Source organism: Brachyistius frenatus, unplaced genomic scaffold, assembly GCF_029030835.1.
Source record: "Brachyistius frenatus isolate BFR_SWC_R1_liver_20210118 unplaced genomic scaffold, ASM2903083v1 Contig_4, whole genome shotgun sequence".
NCBI lineage: Eukaryota > Metazoa > Chordata > Actinopteri > Embiotocidae > Brachyistius > Brachyistius frenatus.
In genome coordinates this window covers 2,595,001-2,619,158 of record NW_027210603.1, presented here as the reverse complement: position 1 = coordinate 2,619,158, position 24,158 = coordinate 2,595,001, and the positions used below count along the sequence as shown (strand labels likewise).

General features: G+C 45.4%; 1 protein-coding gene across 1 annotated transcript in view; it reads right to left on the bottom strand.

Annotated features, from left to right (window-relative positions):
* Positions 1-24,158, bottom strand: part of foxp4 (forkhead box P4) — a 96,217-nt gene that overhangs the window by 27,719 nt on the left and 44,340 nt on the right. Inside the window, 4 exon segments of the mRNA XM_069710242.1 lie at positions 1,768-1,856; positions 1,859-1,937; positions 5,672-5,794; positions 16,259-16,348. Coding sequence (XP_069566343.1) covers positions 1,768-1,856; positions 1,859-1,937; positions 5,672-5,794; positions 16,259-16,348 — 381 coding nt within the window.

Sequence of the window (24,158 nt, the reverse complement as noted above, 5' to 3'; positions counted from 1 at the left end):
CACACACACACACATCTCTTGTGATGGTCAGAGTCACTTCATTAAGCTGACTCCTGACCAGTCCCAAATGCTCTGGCGACACACGAAACACTGTCTCAACACACCCACACACATCGTCTTTCTTTCAATGCATCACTTCCAGAGAAATTGCCGAAGAGAGTGAAAAAGGGCAAGAAGTCACAGCCACTAAAGCACAAACACTTAAAAAAACAAAAAAACAAAACAAAGGAGAGATTTTATTTTATTTTATTCCTCCTCTGTCATACACTGTCTTCTCTGCCTCCTGTTTTTTGCCACAGGCCTGCTGGAGTTTAGAGGTGGTTCAAACTACAAACCTACCTAACTAACAGCATTTGCCACAGTGCGTTACAGCATCTGCTTTAACCAGAAATGAAAGAACGGACTACAAAGGTGTTTCAGTTTTTGATTGATTTCTTACAGCAACAGAAAAAACACTGACTGCTGGAAATGGCCTTAGTCACATCAGTTGTATGCAGCTCTGCAGGGAGGCATATTCCCCCAGGTGTGTGTGTTTGTGCAGTGAACCATCACACATCAAGCCTCCCTCCCTCCGCATGTATGTGTGGCTTTATGACCAGTGTTTGCACTTGTCTAGTTGTTACAGGACAACAAACCTGAAAACTGGGACAGTGGCAGAGCGAGGGGAGAAAGGGAAAACGATTCAGACACCCTCTCAACATGCGAGTCAACCACAACTGGTTTGCTTTGGTCACGGTCGAGTTGGTTGACCGCTGTCGGCGAAGAGCTTGCGGGGCGGGGCGGGGTGTGGGCTGGAGGGAGTCTGAGGGGGGCTCTGCCCACTGGGAGAGGGAGGGGAGAAATTGAGGATGTGTCCCCTCATGCGTTTATCAGAAAAGTCTCACGAGGTCTTTTTTTTCCTCGAGTCTGTCCCCCTGCATGGTCCTCTGTGTATTTGGACAGTTTTGCCTAATGAGCATTCGCACAGTAAAACATATACATAAACAGGTTATGACAGAGATCTCGTCTCATCGATTCAGATCCTCTTTGTTGCAGCACGACGTTATCCTCGTTGATCCTCTGTTATCCTACTGTACCACCTCTGTGGTTAGACCTAGTACAGTGTGTGCGTTCCTCCATATTTGTGTGTGTGTGTGTGTGTGTGTGTGTGTGTGTGTGTGTGTGTGTGTGTGTGTGTGTGTGTGTGTGTGTGTGTGTGTGTGTGTGTGTGTGTGTGTGTGTGTGTGTGTGTGTGTGTGTGTGTGTGTGTGTGTGTGTGTGTGTGTGTGTGTGTGTGTGTGTGTGTGTGTGTGTGTGTGTGTGTGAGAGAGAAAGAAAGGAAGACAGAGCGAGGGAGGCTCCTGGTGTTGGCGGGGTTAATTGACAATTAAAAGAGTGGCGGACCCCTCCCACAGAGAGATTTCCCCTCAGTCTTAGAGCTGAAGGCATGCAAATGAATAGGTTGGCAGGGTAGTATGTGGCTTAGCACAGCACTGCCTCGACACGGCATGCTGGAGGAAAAAAATAAAAGTATTGATCCTTGTTTTGAGACAACAATAGAAACACAACAACAAACTAGAGAATCTGAGAATGACAACATTGGAAGAAAAAAGGAAAATGAGAGCGCTGCATGCTGTACGTGTCCTACGTTCTATACATTAGCTTTACTATGTGATTTTTTTTTTTTTTCTTCTTCCACCCATGTCGACCACTTTCACTGCATTTAAGGGCACTCGGGTACTTCAGAGCGTACTTGAGCTGAGTGAGTGTGTACTTGGTGAAGTTCACCTCTTTTGCCGCTTTCCCGGCCTGCTGCTGCTGCTGCTGCTGCTGCTGCTGCTGCTGCTGCTGCTGCTGCTGCTGCTGCTGCTGTTGTGCTGCTGCTGCTGCTGCTGCTGCTGCTGAGTCAGAAGCTGGAGATGTAACTGCTCCTGCTGCTTCTTGTAGTACTCCTGTAACTGGAGACAGACACAGAAAGGGGGGGGGGAGGGGGTGAAGAGAAGGGTGAGAAGGAGGAAGAATGAGGAAATATGAGGCAAGTAAGTCATAACAACTTACAAGTACGAGTATCATAACTTGAATTGAAGTCTGAAGGAATGGATTTGCTTGTGATTTCTCTGCTCTCGGTGAAGGCCACTGGTTATTGTTGTGGCGGCATGTGTTTTTTTATTTATTTTTTACAAACCACATGCAAGCCAACACGGACCTGACAAAGACTAGCTGAAGTACATTGCAGAGCTGTTACGGTTTGACAGGCAATACGTCGCAAGGTGATTGTTAGTGTCAAAGCTTATGCCGCTTATACCAACGTATACCGCTGAGTTCAGGTTCTCTGTGGACGGATGTGAGTGTGGCACAAATGCAGGCAGAGAAAGGCAACGGAGCAGAGATACACCTGCACGTAAGCACCGCATCGTACATAAAGGAGAAGCCAGCACGCACAGAAACTATAAAACATGTAAATATGAAGATCTGAGGATGAGCGCTGGTGCTTCACACGTGTGCTCTCTCTACACACGCACATGCACGCAAACACACACACACACACACACATACACAATCTGCAAGACAGAACAGGACCAAACCTAAAGGCAAAAAAATGCACATTGAGATATTGCTCGGTGGAATACTTTCAGGCAGCTCTGACTGTATTTAGTGTGCCGCTGTCATAAAACACCTGCTGGGTCTGTGTGTGTGTGTGTGTGTGTGTGTGTGTGTGTGTGTGTGTGTGTGTGTGTGTGTGTGTGTGTGTGTGTGTGTGTGTGTGTGTGTGTGTTTTCATGCACATGCACTGTACTGCTAAAGGTTTTGAGTCCATAAATCTTAAATGGGCTGTTTTAATACCAAGTGTAGATAAGAGAAGAGGCCTCACCTTACAGTATGTATAATTATTTATAGGTTGTCCCTCAATTGTCGTTATGGACTGGTGGATGGATTTATCATTTTGTATCACACTTAATGCATTATAAACTAAAATTACTCGATTTAGCATTGTAACATTTATGGAGACAAACACACAAATGCATGATATATCACACACACACACACACACACACACACACACACACACACACACACACACACACACACACACACACACACACACACACACACACACACACACACACACACACACACACACACACACATTGTCCTCTGACTGGCCACAGCTTGTCTGTTTGTTTGAGTTAGTAATCATTAATTTACCCAGGAAGCTCCATTAAGATTATAATCTGGCTGAGGAGAGCACAGAAAAACTCACTGACCACAGTGTGTGTGTGTGTGTGTGTGTGTGTGTGTGTGTGTGTGTGTGTGTGTGTGTGTGTGTGTGTGTGTGTGTGTGTGTGTGTGTGTGTGTGTGTGTGTGTGTGTGTGTGTGTGTGTGTGTGTGTTGGGGGGTTATGCTCTTGAGAACAGCTTGTACATGTGTCCGTTTGCAGTTTTTCTTTGTTTCATGGTGCATCAAATGTTCAAAGAGGCTTTTCAGCAGAGAATGACTTCACAGCGCAGCAGTTGCTTCGGTCTCTCATTTATCTGACCCTACAGTGAGCAGAACACACACACAAACACACGCACGCACGCACGCACACACACACACACACACACACACACACACACACACACACACACACACACACACACACACACACACACACACACACACACCACTGTCCATCCTCGCCACGCACACGCATGCACACACACATCCTACGCAATGGACTACTCCTTTTGTGAAAAAGCTGTTTTACATTTTCCACTTTCAATCTTATTCCAGCCATAGTTTCATTTTTGCATAATTTACTTTCCTATACTACGACGTTCCTTCTTGTGCTTAATTTATTTGAAATGCAGGACTCATTCCTTCTTGCTGCTCTTTCTTTCTTTCTTTCTTTCTTTTCCATCTGTCTTTCCTCTCTTTTATCGCTCCTTAGGCGGAGTTAATCTCTCTTTTCCGCGTCACTAGCCCTGATCGCCTCGTAATCACACAGACAAATGCATATGCAAGCACGCACACACACAGGCGCACACACACACTTGGCTGGAGAGCGGTGAGTTGAGGGAATAATTAAGTGATAATTAAGGTCTTTTTAATGATTTGATTCAGTGGCTCTGTGCATTAAGAGTATGTGTAAGTGAGGCACTCACCTCTCCAGCCTATTACCATGACCTTGACTTATAGTGAACACACCAAGAAAAGAAAAGGCAGAGCAGCTGTAGCATAAGTAAAGGTTAGAGGAAACTTAAAGGTTAAAACACACACACACACACACACACACACACACACACACACACACACACACACACACACACACACACACACACACACACACACACACACACACACACACACACACACACACAAGCAGATCCACAAATCAGTGGCCGTACAAACACACTGCAGCAGCGGGCTGTAAAGCTTACTTACACACTCTTACACAATGCACTATTGCCACAGGGATATGAAATTTAATGCTCCAGTGAGTGATATGTTGGTTGATTGTTCTGTGTGTGTGTGTGTGTGTGTGTGTGTGTGTGTGTGTGTGTGTGTGTGTGTGTGTGTGTGTGTGTGTGTGTGTGTGTGTGTGTGTGTGTGTGTGTGTGTAAAAGTGCCTGATTTGCAGATATACACTAAGTGCGTAGTCCATACTGTGGTTAATTAAGTGGGAGAGCAATGTTAAACTCAGTGGTTTTATTAGCGGTGCAGTGAGTGAGTGTGCATTATCAACCCCCGTTTCCCCCTGCGTCTCCTTTTTCCTCGTTACAGAAAAAAAAAAAAAAAAAAAAAAAGAGCTGGTGAAGAGGGTCTTGGCCATCTGCATGTCGGTTTCCAGAAAGCTAGCACATTTCCCATTTCCATTATGATGCATGTTGTCAGATCTTCCCACTGTAATTTATCCTGGCCTAAAGCTACCGCTCCTTATTAAATCTACTGTATGCTGTGGCCTTGCCTGAGTGTGTGTGTGTGTGTGTGTGTGTGTGTGTGTGTGTGTGTGTGTGTGTGTGTGTGTGTGTGTGTGTGTGTGTGTGTGTGTGTGTGTGTGTGTGTGTTTTCTAGACATCCCCTACTCTGCAATTACTTCTCTATCCCCACACTGTTAAGACTCATCTTTACAGCCTTTACAAGGTAAGCATCTGTGTTTTGCTTGTGTAGGTACGAGGTCACGGGTCGGTGTGGCTACGTTTTTGACAAATCTGTTGCAGATGAAGAGTGTTTATTGGTTTGCGTCGACATAGCAACCACTCTATCACCTGCCAGGCATCGGCGCACACTCCTGAATCACCATGATTCACCCGGCCGATGCGAAGAAGCGTAAGTGTGTGTATATAGTGATGCACATGTGTGCCTGCGGGCGAGCACATGCAGTCTCCTAACAACAATGCTAAAGAGAAGGCAGTTGAAGTGACAGTGTTTATAAGTGGATTTTGGATGAGTGTTTATCTTCAAAGATCTTTGAATAAGATGCAATCACGCCCAGTATGTGTCAACGCCTACTAAAACAGACACATCCAAACATGCCAACCTGGGACCGGGTCCAAACCGAGTGTGAGTGTGAGTGTGTGTGTGTGTGTGTGTGTGTGTGTGTGTGTGTGTGTGTGTGTGTGTGTGTGTGTGTGTGTGTGTGTGTGTGTGTGTGTGTGTGTGTGTGTGTGTGTGTGTGTGTGTGTGTGTGTGTGTGTGTGTGTGTTTTACCTGCTGTAGCATTAGAGCCTGCTGTTGCTGCAGCAGGGCCTGGAGCTGAGGGGGAGACAGGATCTGTTGCATCTGCTGAGGAGTGATCATCTGTGGACTCATCATCGCCATGGACACAGGCACCTACAGACAGCACAGGGACACACGCATTTTTAAACCTCTTAACTATCAGATAATAGCATGCAAAAGTAGGACAGCTCCGTCAGTGGGTTAAACTTTGTGTGAAAAGGCCGAGCCAGCACAGCAAGCCTTCAGCATGACTGTGCCTGCAACTGAATGCTCATCTCAAAACAAACAATCTGAATGGAGTTTGTACTGTGTTCTGGTATGGACAGGTAAGTTAGAGAGGTGTGTTGACTCTTATTCTCTGTTGTCACTCAGCGCTAAGAAAAGCTGGCAACATCAGACGAAGATAAATAGACAGAATCTCTAAAACACACATTCATATTGTTGACACTCCTACACAAAGCTGGCACTGTTAAAAAACAGGCAATTTATGTGGCAACAGTCAAGAGATGAAAGGACAGATATGTAATCTCCCTATAAAATATAAAATCTTATCGGCTTTTATAAACACATGATTACGACTGCCTGCGATTCTCTTTCCACACAGTCAGGCCCAGCTAAGAAGAAAGGAACAACAAAGTGGATATCTGATGAGATGAATATCTCATGAGATAAGAGCTGCAGGCAGCAAAAGAAAGAGAGAAAGAGAGAGAGAGGACTGAGAGCACAACATGGTGATTCCTGCATATGTGTTGTGCAAGCATCCTTACTGCACATGCATTCTGCAGTACACCAAGATGCTTATCTGATTACAAACAGTCCAAAAGTGAAGACAAACTTACCACATAGATCAGACAGAGACACACACATGCAGATGCATAAATATAGACACAATACATGAAAATCACACATACAATCCTGCTGACAAAGCGCTTTTGTATTTAGCAACTGCTAAAGCAAGAACAGTTTAAAATACAGTTAATAAGGGGGGGTAAAAAGACTGAGATATTTATGGAGGGGAAGTGAGATTGTGTTTGAAAGCTGATATTTTTTCTCGGTTTATGGTCTGAGGGATGACCGCGTTCTTTCTTCAGTGCCTACACATCAATAAACTACACCGCGTTTTCAATACGAACACCCAACATGTCTTAACACGCATGTTAAGCTACGATGTCTATTTCACAGAAAAATCCAATGGGTGAGTTATGACCTCTGAAAATTGGCCATTTACCTATATTCAGTTCTTGAAATATGAAGTGTGTGTGTGTGTGTGTGTGTGTGTGTGTGTGTGTGTGTGTGTGTGTGTGTGTGTGTGTGTGTGTGTGTGTGTGTGTGTGTGTGTGTGTGTGTGTGTGTGTGTGTGTAGCTGGCTTTAAGAGCAGTCTATCTACTCACCACCTGAGGGCATGGCAGGTTGAGAGAGGGAGATAGGGGGCAAGCTGTCACTGCTGAATTAAATCTGTAAAGAGCTGATTTGACTTTGTAAACAAGATTGGCCATAAATACTAACACCTGTTTCTCTCCGTGTGTCTGTCAGCGCCCCCCGAATTAGGTCTACGCCTTTATCAAACCAGGCTTCCCTAATTGAGCGCACATAACGGTGAAGGGGTAGAGGACAAGTAGGAGAGGGCACAGGTAGGTCTGAGCTAAGAGAGGAGTGTGTTGGGATGTGAAGATGAATGTGTTGTAGTGTAAGGAGGAGAAAAAGAAGATGGAAAGACGGCGTCAGAGCGGGGTGAGTAAAGGGGAAGGGGTGCTGTTGTGGCAGTTGGAAAAAGGGAGCAGGCAAAAGGGGACGGGGAGAGGAGGAAGAGTGAGTAAGATGGGGGTGGTGATGGGTGCCGCTTGGCGTCATGCCAGCTTGCCCCCGCCGCTGGGCCTTGTCAGTCTTAGCTGCCAAATGAAAAGCTGTAATTAATTGCTCTTGTGCATCCCATTCTTCCTCCCTGACAACTCATACATTCTATTTTATACACACCGCCGTCGACATTTTCAAGTCACGGGCACAATAATTACTGGAGTTATAGCACCTTTCTGCGTGTTGGCTGACGTTCTGATGCCAGAACCCGTGTGCATGTGTGACTGTGCATGCATGTGTTTAAGGCTGAATGTGAGTGTGTGGCAGGCTGAATGCTGAGTAGTTAAGGTTTGACGCCATTAATTGCCCCTATAATCTAATATCACAAAGCGTGGTGATTATGGGGCATGCGTTGCCACCGCCATACGACACCGCCAGCCTGAGAGCGCCGCCACAAAACAAAAGCCTCGCCATTAGCGATTTGACGGGCCAGGACAAAAGCGTCTCACAATGCAGAATTATATTTTCATTCGGCTTTGTCTCTCCTGGTGAATGATTTCTCCCCTTTCATTGGACTGTGAATAGGGAGAGTATGAAAAGCCGGGCGATTTGAAGTCAGCCATTTATTAAATGCATTTAATTTTTTTCCGCTGTCGTCCATTTTTTTCACGTTGCATGTTAATTTAAAAGCGAGAGATGCATGGTAGATTAGTGGGAGAGAGGTGAAGCTAGGGGGCGGGGGAAGTGAGAAGTGGAGGGGTGAGCAGACTGAGGGGAGAAGAAAGGGTACACCATGCATATAGAGGAGGAAAAGGGAGCTGGATAGAGAGGGAGAAAGAAGAAAAAATGGCTGAAAAAAAGAGAGTTGTGTGTGAGGAGTCATGCAGAAAGAGAAGGGAACCAAACCAAGCAGGTTTCTGGAAGGAGAAAGTGTGGCCTAGAGCTTGAAACAATGATTGTCTTGGCGTAGACTCACATGCAGGCACCTGCACATGCATTAATGCGGGCGAACAGTCGCACAATACTGCGCTGTAGGTATTTGTTCAATGTGAAAGTCCAACCAGTAATATGAGCAAGAAAACCTAAGATGTCGCTTCTGTCATTACCATGCAAGAATCAGTCATTAGTGAACACACACACACATGGGCAGACAACACTGTTGAGGGGTCAGTGGCTGACAGAGGTCAACCCCTGCCACGGAGAGAGGGAGCTGGGTGAGGGGGAGGGGGGGAGAAGCAGGAGACAGCCCTGTCGTTTACAGAGAGTGGAGGAGTAATTAGAGGGGTTGTTTGAAGAGGGAGTTTAACTGATTAACAAAGGAAGAGAGGGAGTGAGGGAGCGCCGGAAAGAGATGGGAAGGAGAAGGAGGAGAAAGGCATGAAGTCCCAGAGGTGTGAGGAGAGAGAAATGGGGGAATGTAACTTGCATTTCAATGAGGCTCCATCCCTCTCCTCCTCCCCTGATGACTTTTCATTCTAACGAGGAGGAAAGCCTTTCACCACTTTCCATTTCAGATGAAACCTCAGGAAGAGAGAGGAGGGATGGCTCTCTGATATTAAACCAGCGCTCAGCCGCGGGGGATCGGCCCGGTGCAGCTCAGCACTGTGTTTAAACAGAGACAGGCCAGTTGAATGACTGCATCATCTCCAATTTAGGAGTCAACTTCTGATTTCACACCTCACCTCCCATCTGGGGTCTTGGTCTTGCACTAAATACTGTACACTGCAAACATGAACCCTTAACCTTCATATCATATATTTTTGAGTTTAAGTGTGTGCACCAAAATGATTACATTTAAAATAAAGAAAGAGAGTCTTTAAAATGCTCTCACACACTTTGCAGGGGCATGCAATTGTTTCTTAATTCAGAGAAACAAAACAATCTGTGACAGTTTATAAAAAAGCAAAAAAGTGTTCCCTCAACACTCCCATGAGCTTCACTTCTACATATTCCCCTCATGCTGGCTCAAAAATATGCAGCCAGTGCGTGTACACAAGTGTGTGTGTGTGTGTGTGTGTGTGTGTGTGTGTGTGTGTGTGTGTGTGTGTGTGTGTGTGTGTGTGTGTGTGTGTGTGTGTGTGTGTGTGTGTGTGTGTGTGTGTGTGTGTGTGTGTGTGTGTGTGCGTGATGGCAGTGACTGGTGAGAAGAAAGGAGGCTATAATCAGAATCTAAACAGGCTCTCAGTCTAAATGATGCAGGCCCTGCCTCTGGGTCTATGGGGACACACAGGAGAGAGGGATAATTGAAAAAATGACAAGAAGAGAGCAGAAGGAGGAGAGAGAAGCTGACACACACCTCCTCCTCCTCCTCCTCCTCACCCCCTCTCTTGGTAGGAGCAAACCCCAGCGCTGTTTATCCTTGTCACTGAGCATTACCACCTCATCCCTGGAAGGGACGGCTGCCTCTCTGTCGCCCTCCCTGTCACACTCTCACACTCTCTCACACACACACACACACGCGCGCGCACACACACACACACACACACACACACACACACACACACACACACACACACACACACACACACACACACACACACACACACCTAGAGGTGCATCAGAACTGGTCTCTGGTCTTCAAACCTTTTTGTTTCCTCCTTTGATGGTGTTCTTGGCATCTTTTTTTCCAAAACATCACAGCTCTTCTGCCTCCTTTGATTGGAGAGTTGCAACAGTTTGACACGTCGCATCATGTTTTTAAGATTTAACGGTGAGGCAACCCCCCCCCACACACACACACACACACAACCCAACCCAACCCTCCCTCCTCCTGCTTGTTGGTTCAGGATTTGTTTATTCACCAGCTATTATCACTATCGCTGCTTCCATCTTTCAGTCCTTGCAGGTAAACAGCCTGTCTGTGGCTCATCATGCCAAGAAATGAGAGGGGAGCGTGGGGTGTGTGTGTGTGGGGGGGGGGGAGGTGAGGAGGGAGCAAGGGGGGAGGGTGGGAGAGAAAGAAGCAGAAGAGAAAAGCATTGGAGTGTAGAAGAGAAATAGAAGGAGTGCCCACTGTGCTGAGAGTGTTGTTTGGGACTCGGGGCCCGGCCTCCACTGGAAGTAAAAAGGGCCCCATTGTGTCGGGTGAGTACCCCTCCTCCAGCTAATCTGCAGCAGGGCCAGGGGCCACATTACTCTGGGGGAAACTGATGAGCGAAGCCAGGTGGGGCCGGGGATGATACGGGCATCTTACAGCTCCAAAATTCAACCCTTTTTTTTTTTTTGCTGAGTAATGTGTCTAAGAACAAAATATGTGTGTAACTGCTGCAAAAATAAAATCTCAATGTGCAAAGGGAGGTTTGGGTTTGATTCAATCTTTCAGTTATTTTGGTGCAGGCCATAATTCTGCATATAAAGTTTACAAGATATATACAATTTACGTGTATCACCCAATCTGATGATTTTAATATTTTATAAGCATTGATTAATTTAGAAATTCTTTATGGGTCTCCATCTTGAGGAAAACAAATCAGAAGAAGAAATGCCAATAAAGACAATAACAGTTTTGTTTTTCATGAATAGTGATGACAGTGATGACAAGAAAAGCAAGAAACATCCATTATTTTCCTATTATTGGACAGCTATTTGCTTGTTTCATAAACTAATAATAATTCTCTATTAACGTAACTAACTAGGAATAAATATACAAATATTTGACCAAATTTTTCAAGTTTAATTAGTCTTAATCCTACATGTCATCTTTTGCATTTTAATTTGAATCAGAAACCTGTAGAAGTGCAAAACTATTTTTTGCATATTTGTATCAGTTCTGCTGTATCTGTAAATCTTTGTGTGCTCTGATAGGTTTCAGGGAGAATAAGAGACGGACAGTGAACAGTGAACGGAGGTCTTGGAGCTGCTGTGCTCTCTGTCCACGCACACGTCACCTCACATGCTCATATACAAACAGTGTGTATGTGGGAACGTATGAAATGCAGCTCTCCCTGACAGGTGCCAGACAAATGAAAAAAAAACAAAAAAAAACTTCAGAGAGGACAGTGAAAGACCAGCAAGTTCAAGTGGATAATCCCCCCCTCCCCCCACACTCTCCTCTTCCTCCTCTGCTGCCTCCCTCCATCTAACGCCCCAGTGCTTCAGAATAAAAATGACAACACGTTTCCAGAAACACACACACAGACATGCACACACTCGGGGCACTTCATTGGGAAGTGTGAGAGGCCTTTATCGACCATATTTCATTACTGATTTCACTCATGTTTCAAATCACAAAATAAGAGTTTCACACTCCAGTGGCCAGACCCAGACCTTTTCCTCTCCATCCTTCTCGTCTGTCCGTCCACCCCTCCGCCCAGAGCCCAACCCAATCCGCTGGTCCGCTCAACCTCCTCCCATACACCCTTCACAAACTGTCAGGATCCCGTACTACCCGTCGAGACACACACACACACACACACACACACACACACACACACACACACACACACACACACACACACACACACACACACACACACACACACACACACACACACACACACACACACACACAGCCACAATTCCCTCCACATCAAATAAGAGAAACTGCCAACTAAGCACTTTCACTGAGTGGACAAAAGGAGTGCTTTGGGAAAAACACTTTGAAAGGAAATAAAAGAGAAAGAACTGCTTCAGTCCTGCAGACTCTTGGGGAGCTAAACACTCATCTTTCCACATACTTTTGTTGATTAGTGAAAAGACTTTGAACCCTGCCTCCATCATGTGTAGTAGTTTTTCACAGCAAAGCGGTTCAAAAAAGGCAGAAAACATTTAGCGACATACAGAAAAATACTTCGGATTAGCGAACTAATTAAAAGCAGTTGAAATAAAATCTCTGCGTGAAAGAGTGACATGACTCAGTTTCCTCCTCCCGTCTTTCCTTTCCCGCGTGGCTCCTTCTCCTCCTCCATCCCACTGTGCTGGTGTCAGCGCTCTCCAGAGAGCACAGAGCCAAGCTAATTAACATATCTCTAATGAGTCTTTTCATTTTTTTCCTAATTAAACGAGCTCCTCAATAATACATGAAAACAGGACACCGCGCTATTCAATTACATACGTATGGGCCACAGCCAAGCACGTGCGTTAATCTGTATGTGCGCACGCCAAGTGCCAGTGTGTTAAGTGTGCCAGGCGTGTGTCTGCCAAGTGGTGCATATGTGCCCACCCAGTGCATGAGACGTGTGCCAAGTGTGTCCATTGTGGAGAGTGTGTGTCAGGTCGCGGAGGCATGCTACGTATCATGCTGGGTAATCCCACGATTGCCACTCTGTCTGCCAACTGTGTGCCCACCAATTCTCTCAGTGGCACTCGTGACACAACCAATTAAGGGAACTATGGCCAATTATGTCCAAACACACATCTTAAGTGTGAAATTATCCAAATTTTGCGGAGGGGAAGGTATCTTTCAAGTGTAATGTCTCAGAAAGAACGGGAGACAGACTGTGTTTGCCTGCTCAGTCAGTCTCCATTCATAAATGAGAACATTAAAAATAAAGTTTATGTAACAGAACGACAAGCCCATAAACTTGTGTGATGTATCTCTCCAAGTCTCTCATATGAAGAGACACCATTCCCTAAAAACATTTCACAATATATTCTCCCTGTCAGAATTTATGCTTTTGTTTCTAGTGCCGATTATTACTAAACTACTGATGACCAAATAATCACTTGTGAAAATATTTTCTGCTTTTCAGCAACTGTCGCTGCAATTTTCTCACACACAATCAATTCTTTCCTGCGATTGCTTGTCTAGAGACTTGCGCTATTGTCGAGTTTCTCCTGAACGTGACATGTGACAGTGTGACAAACGCGGGCACATGCACACGCACGCAAAAGTGGATTGATACCATCTCACACGCAGCCAGTCAAACACATAGACCATCTCTGAACAACCAATCAAAAAGCAGATACAATCTCAGAGTTTCTTTTGCTCTGCGCTCAGATCCTCCCCTCTATTATAAATAAAGAAAAGAAGAGAAATATGATGGGGAAGGTGGGGGAATGAAGTATGAGGAGGGAGGGGGAGGGTCGTCAGTGCAGACCAAGGCTTCTCTAGAGAAGTCAAGACACGAAAAGAAGTCTTCCCGCTCACCCTGTCTGCCTCCACCGTTCTCCCTCAGAGAGAAGGGAAAAATCTAATTATCAAGCTCCTAAAGATCTCATTATTGGCTGAGGCTCATTTGCATGTGTGAGAGCAGCCCAGCAGGAACCAACCTGAGGACGGCCATTTTGTGCCTGATGTGAGCCCCCCCCCCCGTGCCACGAGTGCAGTCGCTCACTGACACCTCCAGAAATGACCAGATTAAATGTCTGGCTCCGTCGATCACGCAGCTTCGCCGTGGCCGCTGGACGACTGTCTCTGTTACAGCATCTCTGAGTGCAGCTGCTGTGATTTAAAGGTGATCATAAAGCTGGAGATGACAGTAATTAAGAGACGTCTACCTGCCAGGTTTATTGTGAAGTGCTGCTCCTACACACAGACAACGACTGGCTTATATTTTGTGCTTTGGTTGTGACTGAGGATCCAGCCACAAACAGACACACACACAAATGTAAATCCAAGTGTGTGTTGGCAGGATGTGTGGGGCCATGTGAGCTGACAGCTCAGACAACAGAGATGTAGCATGGATGCCCTGGAGAGTGTAGAGAGGCTAGCCGGGCCAGGCAGCAACAAACAAGACAAACAAGACAGAGATGGAGAGAGAGCAGAGGAGGGGTCGAGTTGCGTGTGTGTGTGTGTGTGTGTGTGTGTGTGTGTGTGTGTGTGTGTGTGTGTGTGTGTGTGTGTGTGTGTGTGTGTGTGTGTGTGTGTGTGTGTGTGTGTGTGTGTGTGTGTGTGTATTCCAGAGAGAGACACAGAGCGAGGGGGAAGGCAGTGGAAGGTTATCCTCCTGTTCATATAAGAGATATGAAGCAGGTCAGCTGAGTGTGCGTTTGAACTGCCTTTGACCTCATTCATTTGAAAATGCTTGTCAACATTCACAGAGACTTGACTGCGCTTCATCACACATCACTGCCTCACAACAAATTTACATTACATGTTAACTCTCGGTTTCACTTCTCCTCCCTGCACGCTCACTTTCTCTTACTTCCCAAATCTCTTTGGCTCTTTTTAAGATGAGAAAAAGTTGTTATGTAACATTTAAATAAATTCTGATCCCTTTCCTGCTGTTCACCAAATTTAAGTCGTGTTGGACGTGAACGCCGATGTGGATTTTAAGCCATGTGTGTCAGTCTGAAAGGGTTAAAGAGGGCAAACAAAGACAGAAGAGACACTAAGTCAGCGTTATAATGAACAACTGAACTACTGGGAAATATTTTGTCCCTTCTGTGTTGATTTTTTACTTTCACTTGTTAGAAGCATTTTCATAATTCAGATGAATTCTACATTATTCTCCTCAACGCCACCATCTAATTTCCACAACTGGCAGTTTCTATCCAAAGTAAATGAAGTGATTTGGAATCCAATTCAGGTTTCCATTAAAGTGTAATCTGTAAGATCCCACTTTTTAAATCTTATTTCCTTTTTTGACATCTTGAGTTATTAATTCGGTGACATTTTTACACTTCCCAGAGGTCACTTGGCAATTAAATCGTGTGGCCGACAGTTCAAAATCTTTGCTTTTGGACTTTTTTTTATTGGTGATGTCTGAGTTTATGCGATCTTAGTTTTTCTATTCCCTTCTCTTGTCACGGAGGACTCTGCTGTTCAATAGGCCTCCTTTGATTTGTCCTGTTCATTCCCAACAACCTCATGTACCTGCAAAAAAATTGAAAATTTTAGTTTTTGTGCATAATTCTTTCTTCCTGGTAAAAAATTAACCAAACATCACCAAGTATTTATGAGAACAAATTACAGTGCTTTTATAATTTTTACATTTAATTTGCATGTAAAGGTTACAGAACATCACTTTAATTAACTAAAAATGTCCCTTCGAGGGATTACTAAAGTATATATATCTATCTATCACTTTCAAAATTAAATGTAATTATTCACATGATTATTACTTTTTAAGGCTGAAAAGTTCCCTATTTTTTTCCATGAGCACCTTACTCGATCACTGCACTTTAAATATGACCTTACTCTTTCTTCTGACTCACATCTGCCTTTGTGTCTCTTCCATCTTTTTATCCATTTCCCATAACTGTGATTTTCCAGCTGTGTGTTTATCATGTGACATGCTAATGAGAAATGCATCGCAACCGCCAAGCTGCTCGCTGTTCTAATACGCTCATGGTTCCACTTAATTGATATGAATAACAGCTACAAATCACACTTCTGCATGCTGTCTGCCTATTATCTAATTACAAACAACTGCCATAACTAATGTCTTGTGTGATATATATGCACATACACTGATGCTGATCCTGTCTTTCTCTCTCTGTGAGTCTTTCAATACAGGCATCCTGCACTACAGCTAACCCCGCTCCCTCTGCTTACTGTGGAATTCAACTCGCTACACAATCACTGCAAGGCCTCAACAATCACACACACATGCACTCGCACACAGAAATACACACAGATAGAAGGTGACAAAGGGAAAGAAAAGTATTTGCCTATATCATACAGTGTTGACGTGGCAGGTTGGTGAAAACAAAGCTGCAGCCAGCAGCTTAATAATATACAGATTCTGACAAAGCAACACATGGCTTGTGCATCTGTGTGTGTGTGTGTGTGTGTGTGTGTGTGTGTGTGTGTGTGTGTGTGTGTGTGTGTGTGTGTGTGTGTGTGTGTGTGTGTGTGTGTGTGTGTGTGTGTGTGTGTGTGTGTGTGTGTGCGCTCTGACCTGCACGGGGCTCTGTTTGACCTCGTTGCTGCCAGGGGAGTTGAGTCCAGAGGCCTGCTGGAGGAGGAACTGTCTGGCTGCCTGGAGCGCCTACAAGGGAGAAATAAGAGATGATCAGATGTTTGCTCACGCTCGTATTTTCAGGATCAGACACTTTCAAAGCGGTACCTCACTGTTCAAAATTAAGAAAAGTGCATCAGCATACACCCAAATCAAAAGACAAACACACATTCGCAAACCTCAACACCCGCTCGCTTTGCCAAGTCAGATTTCTTCAAACTGAGACGTCCGCCTGGCACGCAGCATGCTGCAGTGTTTTGTTTGTGTCTGAATTTGACTCAATCGAGACTTTTTTTTGCCTCCAAACTTAAACCCTGTCTTTGTTTCTCTGCCCTGCCCTCTATTTTACACTTCCCTTTCTTCCTCTCCTTCCAGAGAAAGGTGCAAAGTGGGTTTTCCACATCCTCTGAGGCAGAAGTATGTCATCGTATCTTCGTGTGTGTCCAATGAACTGTGTGTGTGTGTGTGTGTGTGTGTGTGTGTGTGTGTGTGTGTGTGTGTGTGTGTGTGTGTGTGTGTGTGTGTGTGTGTGTGTGTGCGTGCGTGCGTGTGTGTGTGTGTGCGTGTGTGTGCGTGTGTTTGTGTCAGAGTGATGTAAGGAACTGCTTGCCCTGATGTGCCCCGAAGACCTGTGACTAAACCACCACCCGGCTCTTCGTTCCTCCTCCCTTTCCCACATCTCTGCTGTCTGCCCTCCAACGCTGTCCATCCAAACCAGTGACACCATTGCTCACTAGCTCAGTTTCCATTCTTTCACTCAGCCCTGAAGTGTTGCCGATTCATCCCTCCTACAATGGATCCTGAGCCGTCCACTCCTGCTCTCTCACCGTATCCCCGGCTTTTCTTTTTTTTTCCTGCTACCTTCCTTCTCACCTTTAACTTTATTAATCATTCTGTGAAAATGTTCTTCTGTTGCCGTCGTTAAAGAGTGAAGCTCTCTATCATCGAGAAAAATCAGCCCCTGAGGAATGGGACATTTTTTTGTTGGAATGTTTGAACTGCTCCGAAAACTAAACAAGAAAACACCCATCTCAAAACACAAGAGCTGCCATGCACTTACTGTAAGCACACACACACACACACACACACACACACACACGCGCACACTCTGACACGCACACAGCAAAAACTCATGACAGAGGGTTAGAGAGGGGAGACAGCAGGATGCACATTTGCTTCCTCTGACTCAAAGGGGAAAGGTTCCTTAGTAAATATTGATTTATGAAAGTCCCTGTGAATGTGTGTGTGTGTGTGTGTGTGTGTGTGTGTGTGTGTGTGTGTGTGTGTGTGTGTGTGTGTGTGTGTGTGTGTGTGTGTGTGTGTGTGTGTGTGTGTGTGTGTGTGTGTGTGTGTGTGTGTGTGTGTGTGTGTGTGTGGACACCGCAAATTAACGGACAGAGTGAGGGATGTTCTTCAGCATGGAAGCTCTTACTCAACCACGCAGCTCTAGAAATCTGCTCTACTGCATCATTTCACAACTAACTGAAAACTGTGCGGCTGAGAGGCAGAGAAGCACACGCCTACTGTACACCGTCACTTATTTAATGAATTGTCGAATTAGAAGCCCGGACACATTAAGTAATGTTTAATTACAAAAACAGAGAGGAGAGATTAAACCGGGACAGAAAGAGAGAGGAGTTCTGTGTGCAGTCGGAGTGATGAAAACCATCTGTACGGAGCACACTTGCTACTTTTGCTGAGACCGCAATTAAAACACACACAGAGACGTGGCTGAGGACGGGCCTACACACACACACACACACACACACACACACACACACATATGAATTTTAACACTTTGACAAAAAATCTTGGGAACCCCCTCCCATTTACTGGTTTGACCTCAGCATTAAAGCAGGCGCAGACACATACACACAGACACACCAAAAAAACACAACCGCCCAGTTTGTTGGCATGTGGTGTGAATTACTCCTTGAACACCCTGTCTGCCCAGAGAGTGAGCGTGTGTGTTTGTCTGTGTGTGTGCGCATGAGTGTATGTTGGCAGCAGTTGGGGAGGCATGTCTGGCAACAATAAGGGACAATTCCACCCAAATTACCACCCTGATTACCACTATATTAAAGAGCCATTTATGGCTTTCATAAACGCTACAACCAAGCAGAGGTGATGCCTGTCTCCTCTCCGATGCCTCAATCCCTGGATGTGTATTTAAAAGACGAGAAATAATAATAATAAAGAAGCACAGGAATCCCTGCATATTTAAACAAAATCTGTTGTGTGGCTTTAAAAACTGGCCTATAAAAATGCCAACTCTGAAAGTAAGACTGTTTTAAAACAAGGAAAAAAGTTAATTAAGATTGTAATTCAAGGCATTTTAGGGCTGAATATTTTCCAATATTGATTTACATTAAAAAAAATAAGTAATTTTATATCTATGTCACACAAAACTCTGTGCAAACCTTTAGTTTTGCCTGCTTTAAGTTACAACAATGTTGGTAACATTTATTTAAACTAAAACTTTAACTCAATATCATCACAATATCAGGATAGAGTTCCATTGAAAATCACTGAAAGATATTAAATTGTTTTTTATCCCTAAGAGTCAAACAGTCAACAGTTACACTGCTGTACTCAAACTTTGCCGGTAACCATACATACGTTATATTAGTCAATACTGCAGCTCACTGTAAGTTTAGACAAAGTAACTACGGAGGTTAAAATGTTGCTGACTATTTAAACACAGTATTATTTTTCCTTTGGTGAAGATCTTGATTTAGCAGCGATAAAATGGCACGAGAAAAGTAATCTCAGGAAGACCTGAACCTCCTTTATTTTCTTATATCAGAACATGTTGTTGTGTACTATTACTTGTAAACTTGATATCGTTCATTACTCCAAATACAGAGGCCTGTTTCCACCACTTCTATGGTATATTTTCTGAGTTTTCAAGTTTTGGTGTTCTGTGGTTAGTATTTGGGAACATTAATTTCCATGATTTTATGGATGAAGAAATGAAACCGTGAACTTTCAACTTTGAATGACACGAGAAGGAGGACCACAGGTTTGGTGCGCGCGCGGACACACACACACACACACACACACACACACACACACACACACACACACACACACACAGCAGCCGAGCCAAACCCTCTCATGTCTACTTTGTCAAGAAGCACTTCTCTTCTTTGACCCCTCTTTTTCGTTTCTACTCTTCATACTCGCTCCCTGCCTTTTTCTCTGTGACCTGGGTGAGCTGTAGCCTTGCAAAGCATGCACCCCACCCCCTACCCTCCTCAACCCACACTCACACCAGCTCCTCCAAGACTCCCCCCCTCCAACTCCCCCACTCCCTCTGTGGCATTCTTGGGGGCGCACTGCACCTTTAAAGAAAATATGAGGGAGGCCTAAGAGGGAGGCCCAACAACAGAGTCTTTGTGCTGCCGCGCAGCGCACGCACGCACGCACGCACGCACGCACGCACGCACGCACGCACACACACACACACACACACACACACACACATATACACACATCAGTGGTGTCAGACAGGTTTTATTAGAGTGAGAGAGAGAGAGGGAGGAGGAGGAAGGGGAAGGAGGGGTGAGGAGGTCACCGCTCAGCTTGGAGGCCTGAGAGCACAGTGTGAGTGTGCGAGTGTGTGTGTGTCAGTTTGGTGTGTGAGTTCTTCTGACTTGTCATCGCTCCCCTCTGTAAATCATCGCCTCTGACACAGCCTTTAATAACAGTGCATTTTTTAATTCAGCAGGGTCAGACACGCGCGCACACAGACACACACACACACACACACACACACACACACACACACACACACACACACACACACACACAGTAACGACTACTTTCTCTCTTTAACAGGATTCAGAAAAAAGGCTGACAACTAGGTTTCACTGAAAGGAGAGAAGGTTGGTGGGTCAGTTAGAAAATCCATCAAATGAAAAGGATAGAAATTTCATTTTACTGCTCGTGTGATTGTGTGTGTGTGTGTGTGTGTGTGTGTGTGTGTGTGATGATCTCGCAGCTCTATATGTCAGTGTGTGTGGACATGCACACATCCATCCTCAGTGTGAAAGTGAAATTTTCTCCATGAATTAAAAATCTCATATGTTCAGATAAAGTTTAACAACCAACACGTAGCACAGCCAGACCCCCTTTAGTTAGATATGTGTGTGTGTGTGTGTGTGTGTGTGTGTGTGTGTGTGTGTGTGTGTGTGTGTGTGTGTGTGTGTGTGTGTGTGTGTGTGTGTGTGTGTGTGTGTGTGTGTGTGTGTGTGTGTGTGTGTCTGTTCCTGTGCCTGGCTCAGGTTGCTAAAGCAAACAGGTCTGTGTGTGTGATGAATCTGGCCTCTAATCCGCCTGGTGTGTTTGGGTGACACAGGGAGAGGGAACGCAGGAATAAGCAAAGAAATCTAAACAGAGAGACATAGCTGAAGGAAGGGGGTGGGGGTGGGGGTGGGGGTGGGGGGACAGAGAGAGAGAGAGAGAGAGAGAGAAAGAGACAGGTGGGTACCATATGTTGGAGTAATCCGTCAGCACTGACTGAGGTCCATTGTTGACGGCCGAAACGAAACAACCCCCCCCCCCACACACACCCATCTAGCCTCCCCACCCCCTCCACCCCCTAGATAAACAGCCCCCGGGGCAGACAGTGGGCTGTCCTTGGGGGAGAAGGAGCAGGAGAGGGAGGAGGGTTAGGAAGGGCAAGGAGGAGGCAGGTGGTTTCATATTTCTTAGCTCTTAAAGACCAAAAAGAAGAGAGTACAAAAAAAAAAAAACAGGAGCACAATCGAGGGTGAGAGAGAAGCTCATTGTTTCATCTGTCCATGACGGGAGCCAAACTAGGCACGACTGAGCGAGTGATTCAGATGTTTGAGCGGCGGTCTGAGGCAACAGATCTCCTCAACGCCAAACAACTATCCCCCCGTCTGCCTCACTAGCTTAGCTGCCTGCGGAGGGAGGCTTACGATGCTGCTCTCCTCCGACACTCTATCGCTCTCTCTTCCCCCAGGAGAGAGAGCGATAGATGGAGAGGCGGGTGGAGAGATTCTGGGTGAAGATGCAGCGAAGAGCTCGTCACACCCAGCTGCTTTTCTACAGGTCTGCATGCTTTCTGATTTTGAATCGGTGGGAGAGACTGGGTTCAGAAAGAAACGGTGGATCTTCTTTTTTTTTTTTTCATAGCTCCCTCTTTCTCTGTCTCCTTTTCTGGAGTGCTGTCATCGAAGCCGAAAGCCGAGCTAAAGCTGCGGCGATGCTGCCATCCTCCTGGGTCGTCCCGGTGATCCCCTCATAGCCATGCGCACTGCTTCTCCCCACTTTGGCACCAAAAACACCTTCAAAACTCCTATAAAATCCCCCCCGACTTTAATTTACTCTCCCTTTCTTTGCTACTCTACTCATTTCTCTGGCTCTAAATCTCCCTTATCTTTGATTCCTTCTCTTTCTGTGGATACTCAGAGGGAATCGTGATCAGAGAGAAGACGAAACAAGACTGAACAGATGTAACACCATCTTCAAAGCATGTAAATTTGTTAAAAGGATGATGATACACAGCAGCTCACCTGCCTTGGAGAAGCTGGCCCGGTATTTGCACCCACACACCGTACACAAAGTGAGCTTACTGAAGAGGTGACATTTAGTGGGATTGCTATACGACTTTGGGGCATATATGAGTGAAGGCTTGGTTACAGCCACAGTGGAATCTCACATATCAAATGCATCACTGTCAGTCACCACAAAAACCAGATTGCTTTCCCAGATCACTCCTACTTTATTTCTCTCCGTCTACATCACCCGATCTGTCTCTCGCTCCGCCCCTCAATATAATGTAGAACTCGCAAAAATTTGTCTGGCAATTGGCCAAGTATTCTGTCTTTCTTATGTCCTGAACCCCCCACCCCCACCCCTCTCAGCTCGAGAAATGTGTTACCCATACCCTTATTCGCCACAGTAAATTCTGAGAGCAGATATGGGCTAGACAGGCAGCCTAAAATAGATTGTCCAGGCCTACCGGTGGAAGCCAAGCCTTGTGAGTGCAGCTGTCGGCCTTATGAGGGGACCCTCGCGTTACCCTGACTGTCTGACAAAGACCGCTGCAGTGATGGTTTAAGGTAAAGCTGCAAGCAGTGAAGTTGCACGTAAAATATTTAAGGTATTATTAAAGTACATCTGTAATATGGAGCCCTGTATATAATTTTGCATAGCTATTGTAAATTGCTGAGATGATTGACAGTCTCGTAGTTCGCTGTCATCATCGACGCCATTGTCTGGAAGGTTTTATTCCAACCAAACATTACAGCAGCTGAGTACACGGATGCTCATATTTTCCACCAGACATTAAATTTAATGGGAAATTTGCTGATTTTTGCCCGGACACAAATGGAAGTTGGAAAGGAGAAAACCTCCGAGCAGATAGCAGCAACTACAGGAAGTGTTTTCGGTCTGAAAGTAACAAATAACTACAGAGATTTCTGTTGTGTTACTCAAAAAGTCCTCATTAAGTGGCCTTATTCGTTCGTGGTAGATACGACAGTTTGAGAGAAGTGGGAGCGGTATGGACGGGGAGCGGTATACACACTATTGTAAGTGGAGATCAGGGGTTTCCAGGGGGTAAACATATACGTGAAGGGAAGCAGCAGCTTCAACCAAAGCCCTCTAAAGCCCGTCAATTTCACGGTGTGTTACAAATAAACTACACTCCGCCAAGACTTTACCCCTTTCCTCCGACCAGTCCTCACGTACGCCTTCTCTTTTTCTGGTATTAATCAGGTCCTTCCGCCCTCCCTTCACCAGCCCTCCTGTCGTTTGTTTTTCGCTCGTAGAAACGTCAACTGACCAGTCGTCCACCAGCGTAAACCAGCTTAAGCTGCACGTCTGTTTAGGACGCCGTCGAACTCAAGCTATGTGGGACACCTTCAGAACCGCCAGCCAGCAGCAATCCTGTTCAGCTATTTAATGTAATGTTTCCGCAATATAAAGGCACCGTTTGAGAGCTGAGGTTTTAAAACGGCTGAAGCAAGCTTCTCTGGGCCCAGACTGACCATTAAAGAGAGGAAAGACCGCGTTCGAGAGCCAACGCAATAAAAACTCACAAACTCCAAAAGAACTTCAAAATATGCCGTAATGTTTGAAAACCCTGGCTGATTTTAGATTTTTTTTTTTTCACATACTATTTTTCACAAAAGGGACCTGTTCTAAACTCTGGGGACCCCGCCGTTTTCCAGATGGTTCTCTTCAGTTCAAAACTGTTTGGTGAAACGAGAAAACCTCTCCCCTTCAAGTATGTCCATACACTCATCTAATGTTTCTATTGATTCACAGGGGTATATGCAGGGTCATAAAAAGGAGCTGACTGAATACCCAGGGCTGCTTTATATCATGACACAATTCATCACGATGCACACACATCTCGAATTCACACGCAGAACAACTCTACCGCCGCCTCTTAGGGAGATGTTTGGAGCTTTTTAATGTTGAGTGAAGGGAAAAGGGGGCATCAAAAAATTGACAATTAAAGATAATGATGAGGTGAGCCAGGACAGAAAGAAAGAGGAACTCCCTTCCTGAGAATATAAAAGCAGCTCCCTCTGTACTGTAGGCCTCATCTCAGTCCAGGCGGCTAATTGATGGCAAATAGCTCTACAGCAGTTTCCTTACACACACACACACACACACACACACACACACACACACACACACACACACACACACACACACACACACACACACACACACAAATACACGTCATGCATTATATACACATATGCAGTTTCCCTGCGGTTTTCAGCACAGCTCGTTTGGCAGGAGAGGAAGGTCTCGCTCCAGACAGACCCAGCCCATAGAGGAAAACACACACACA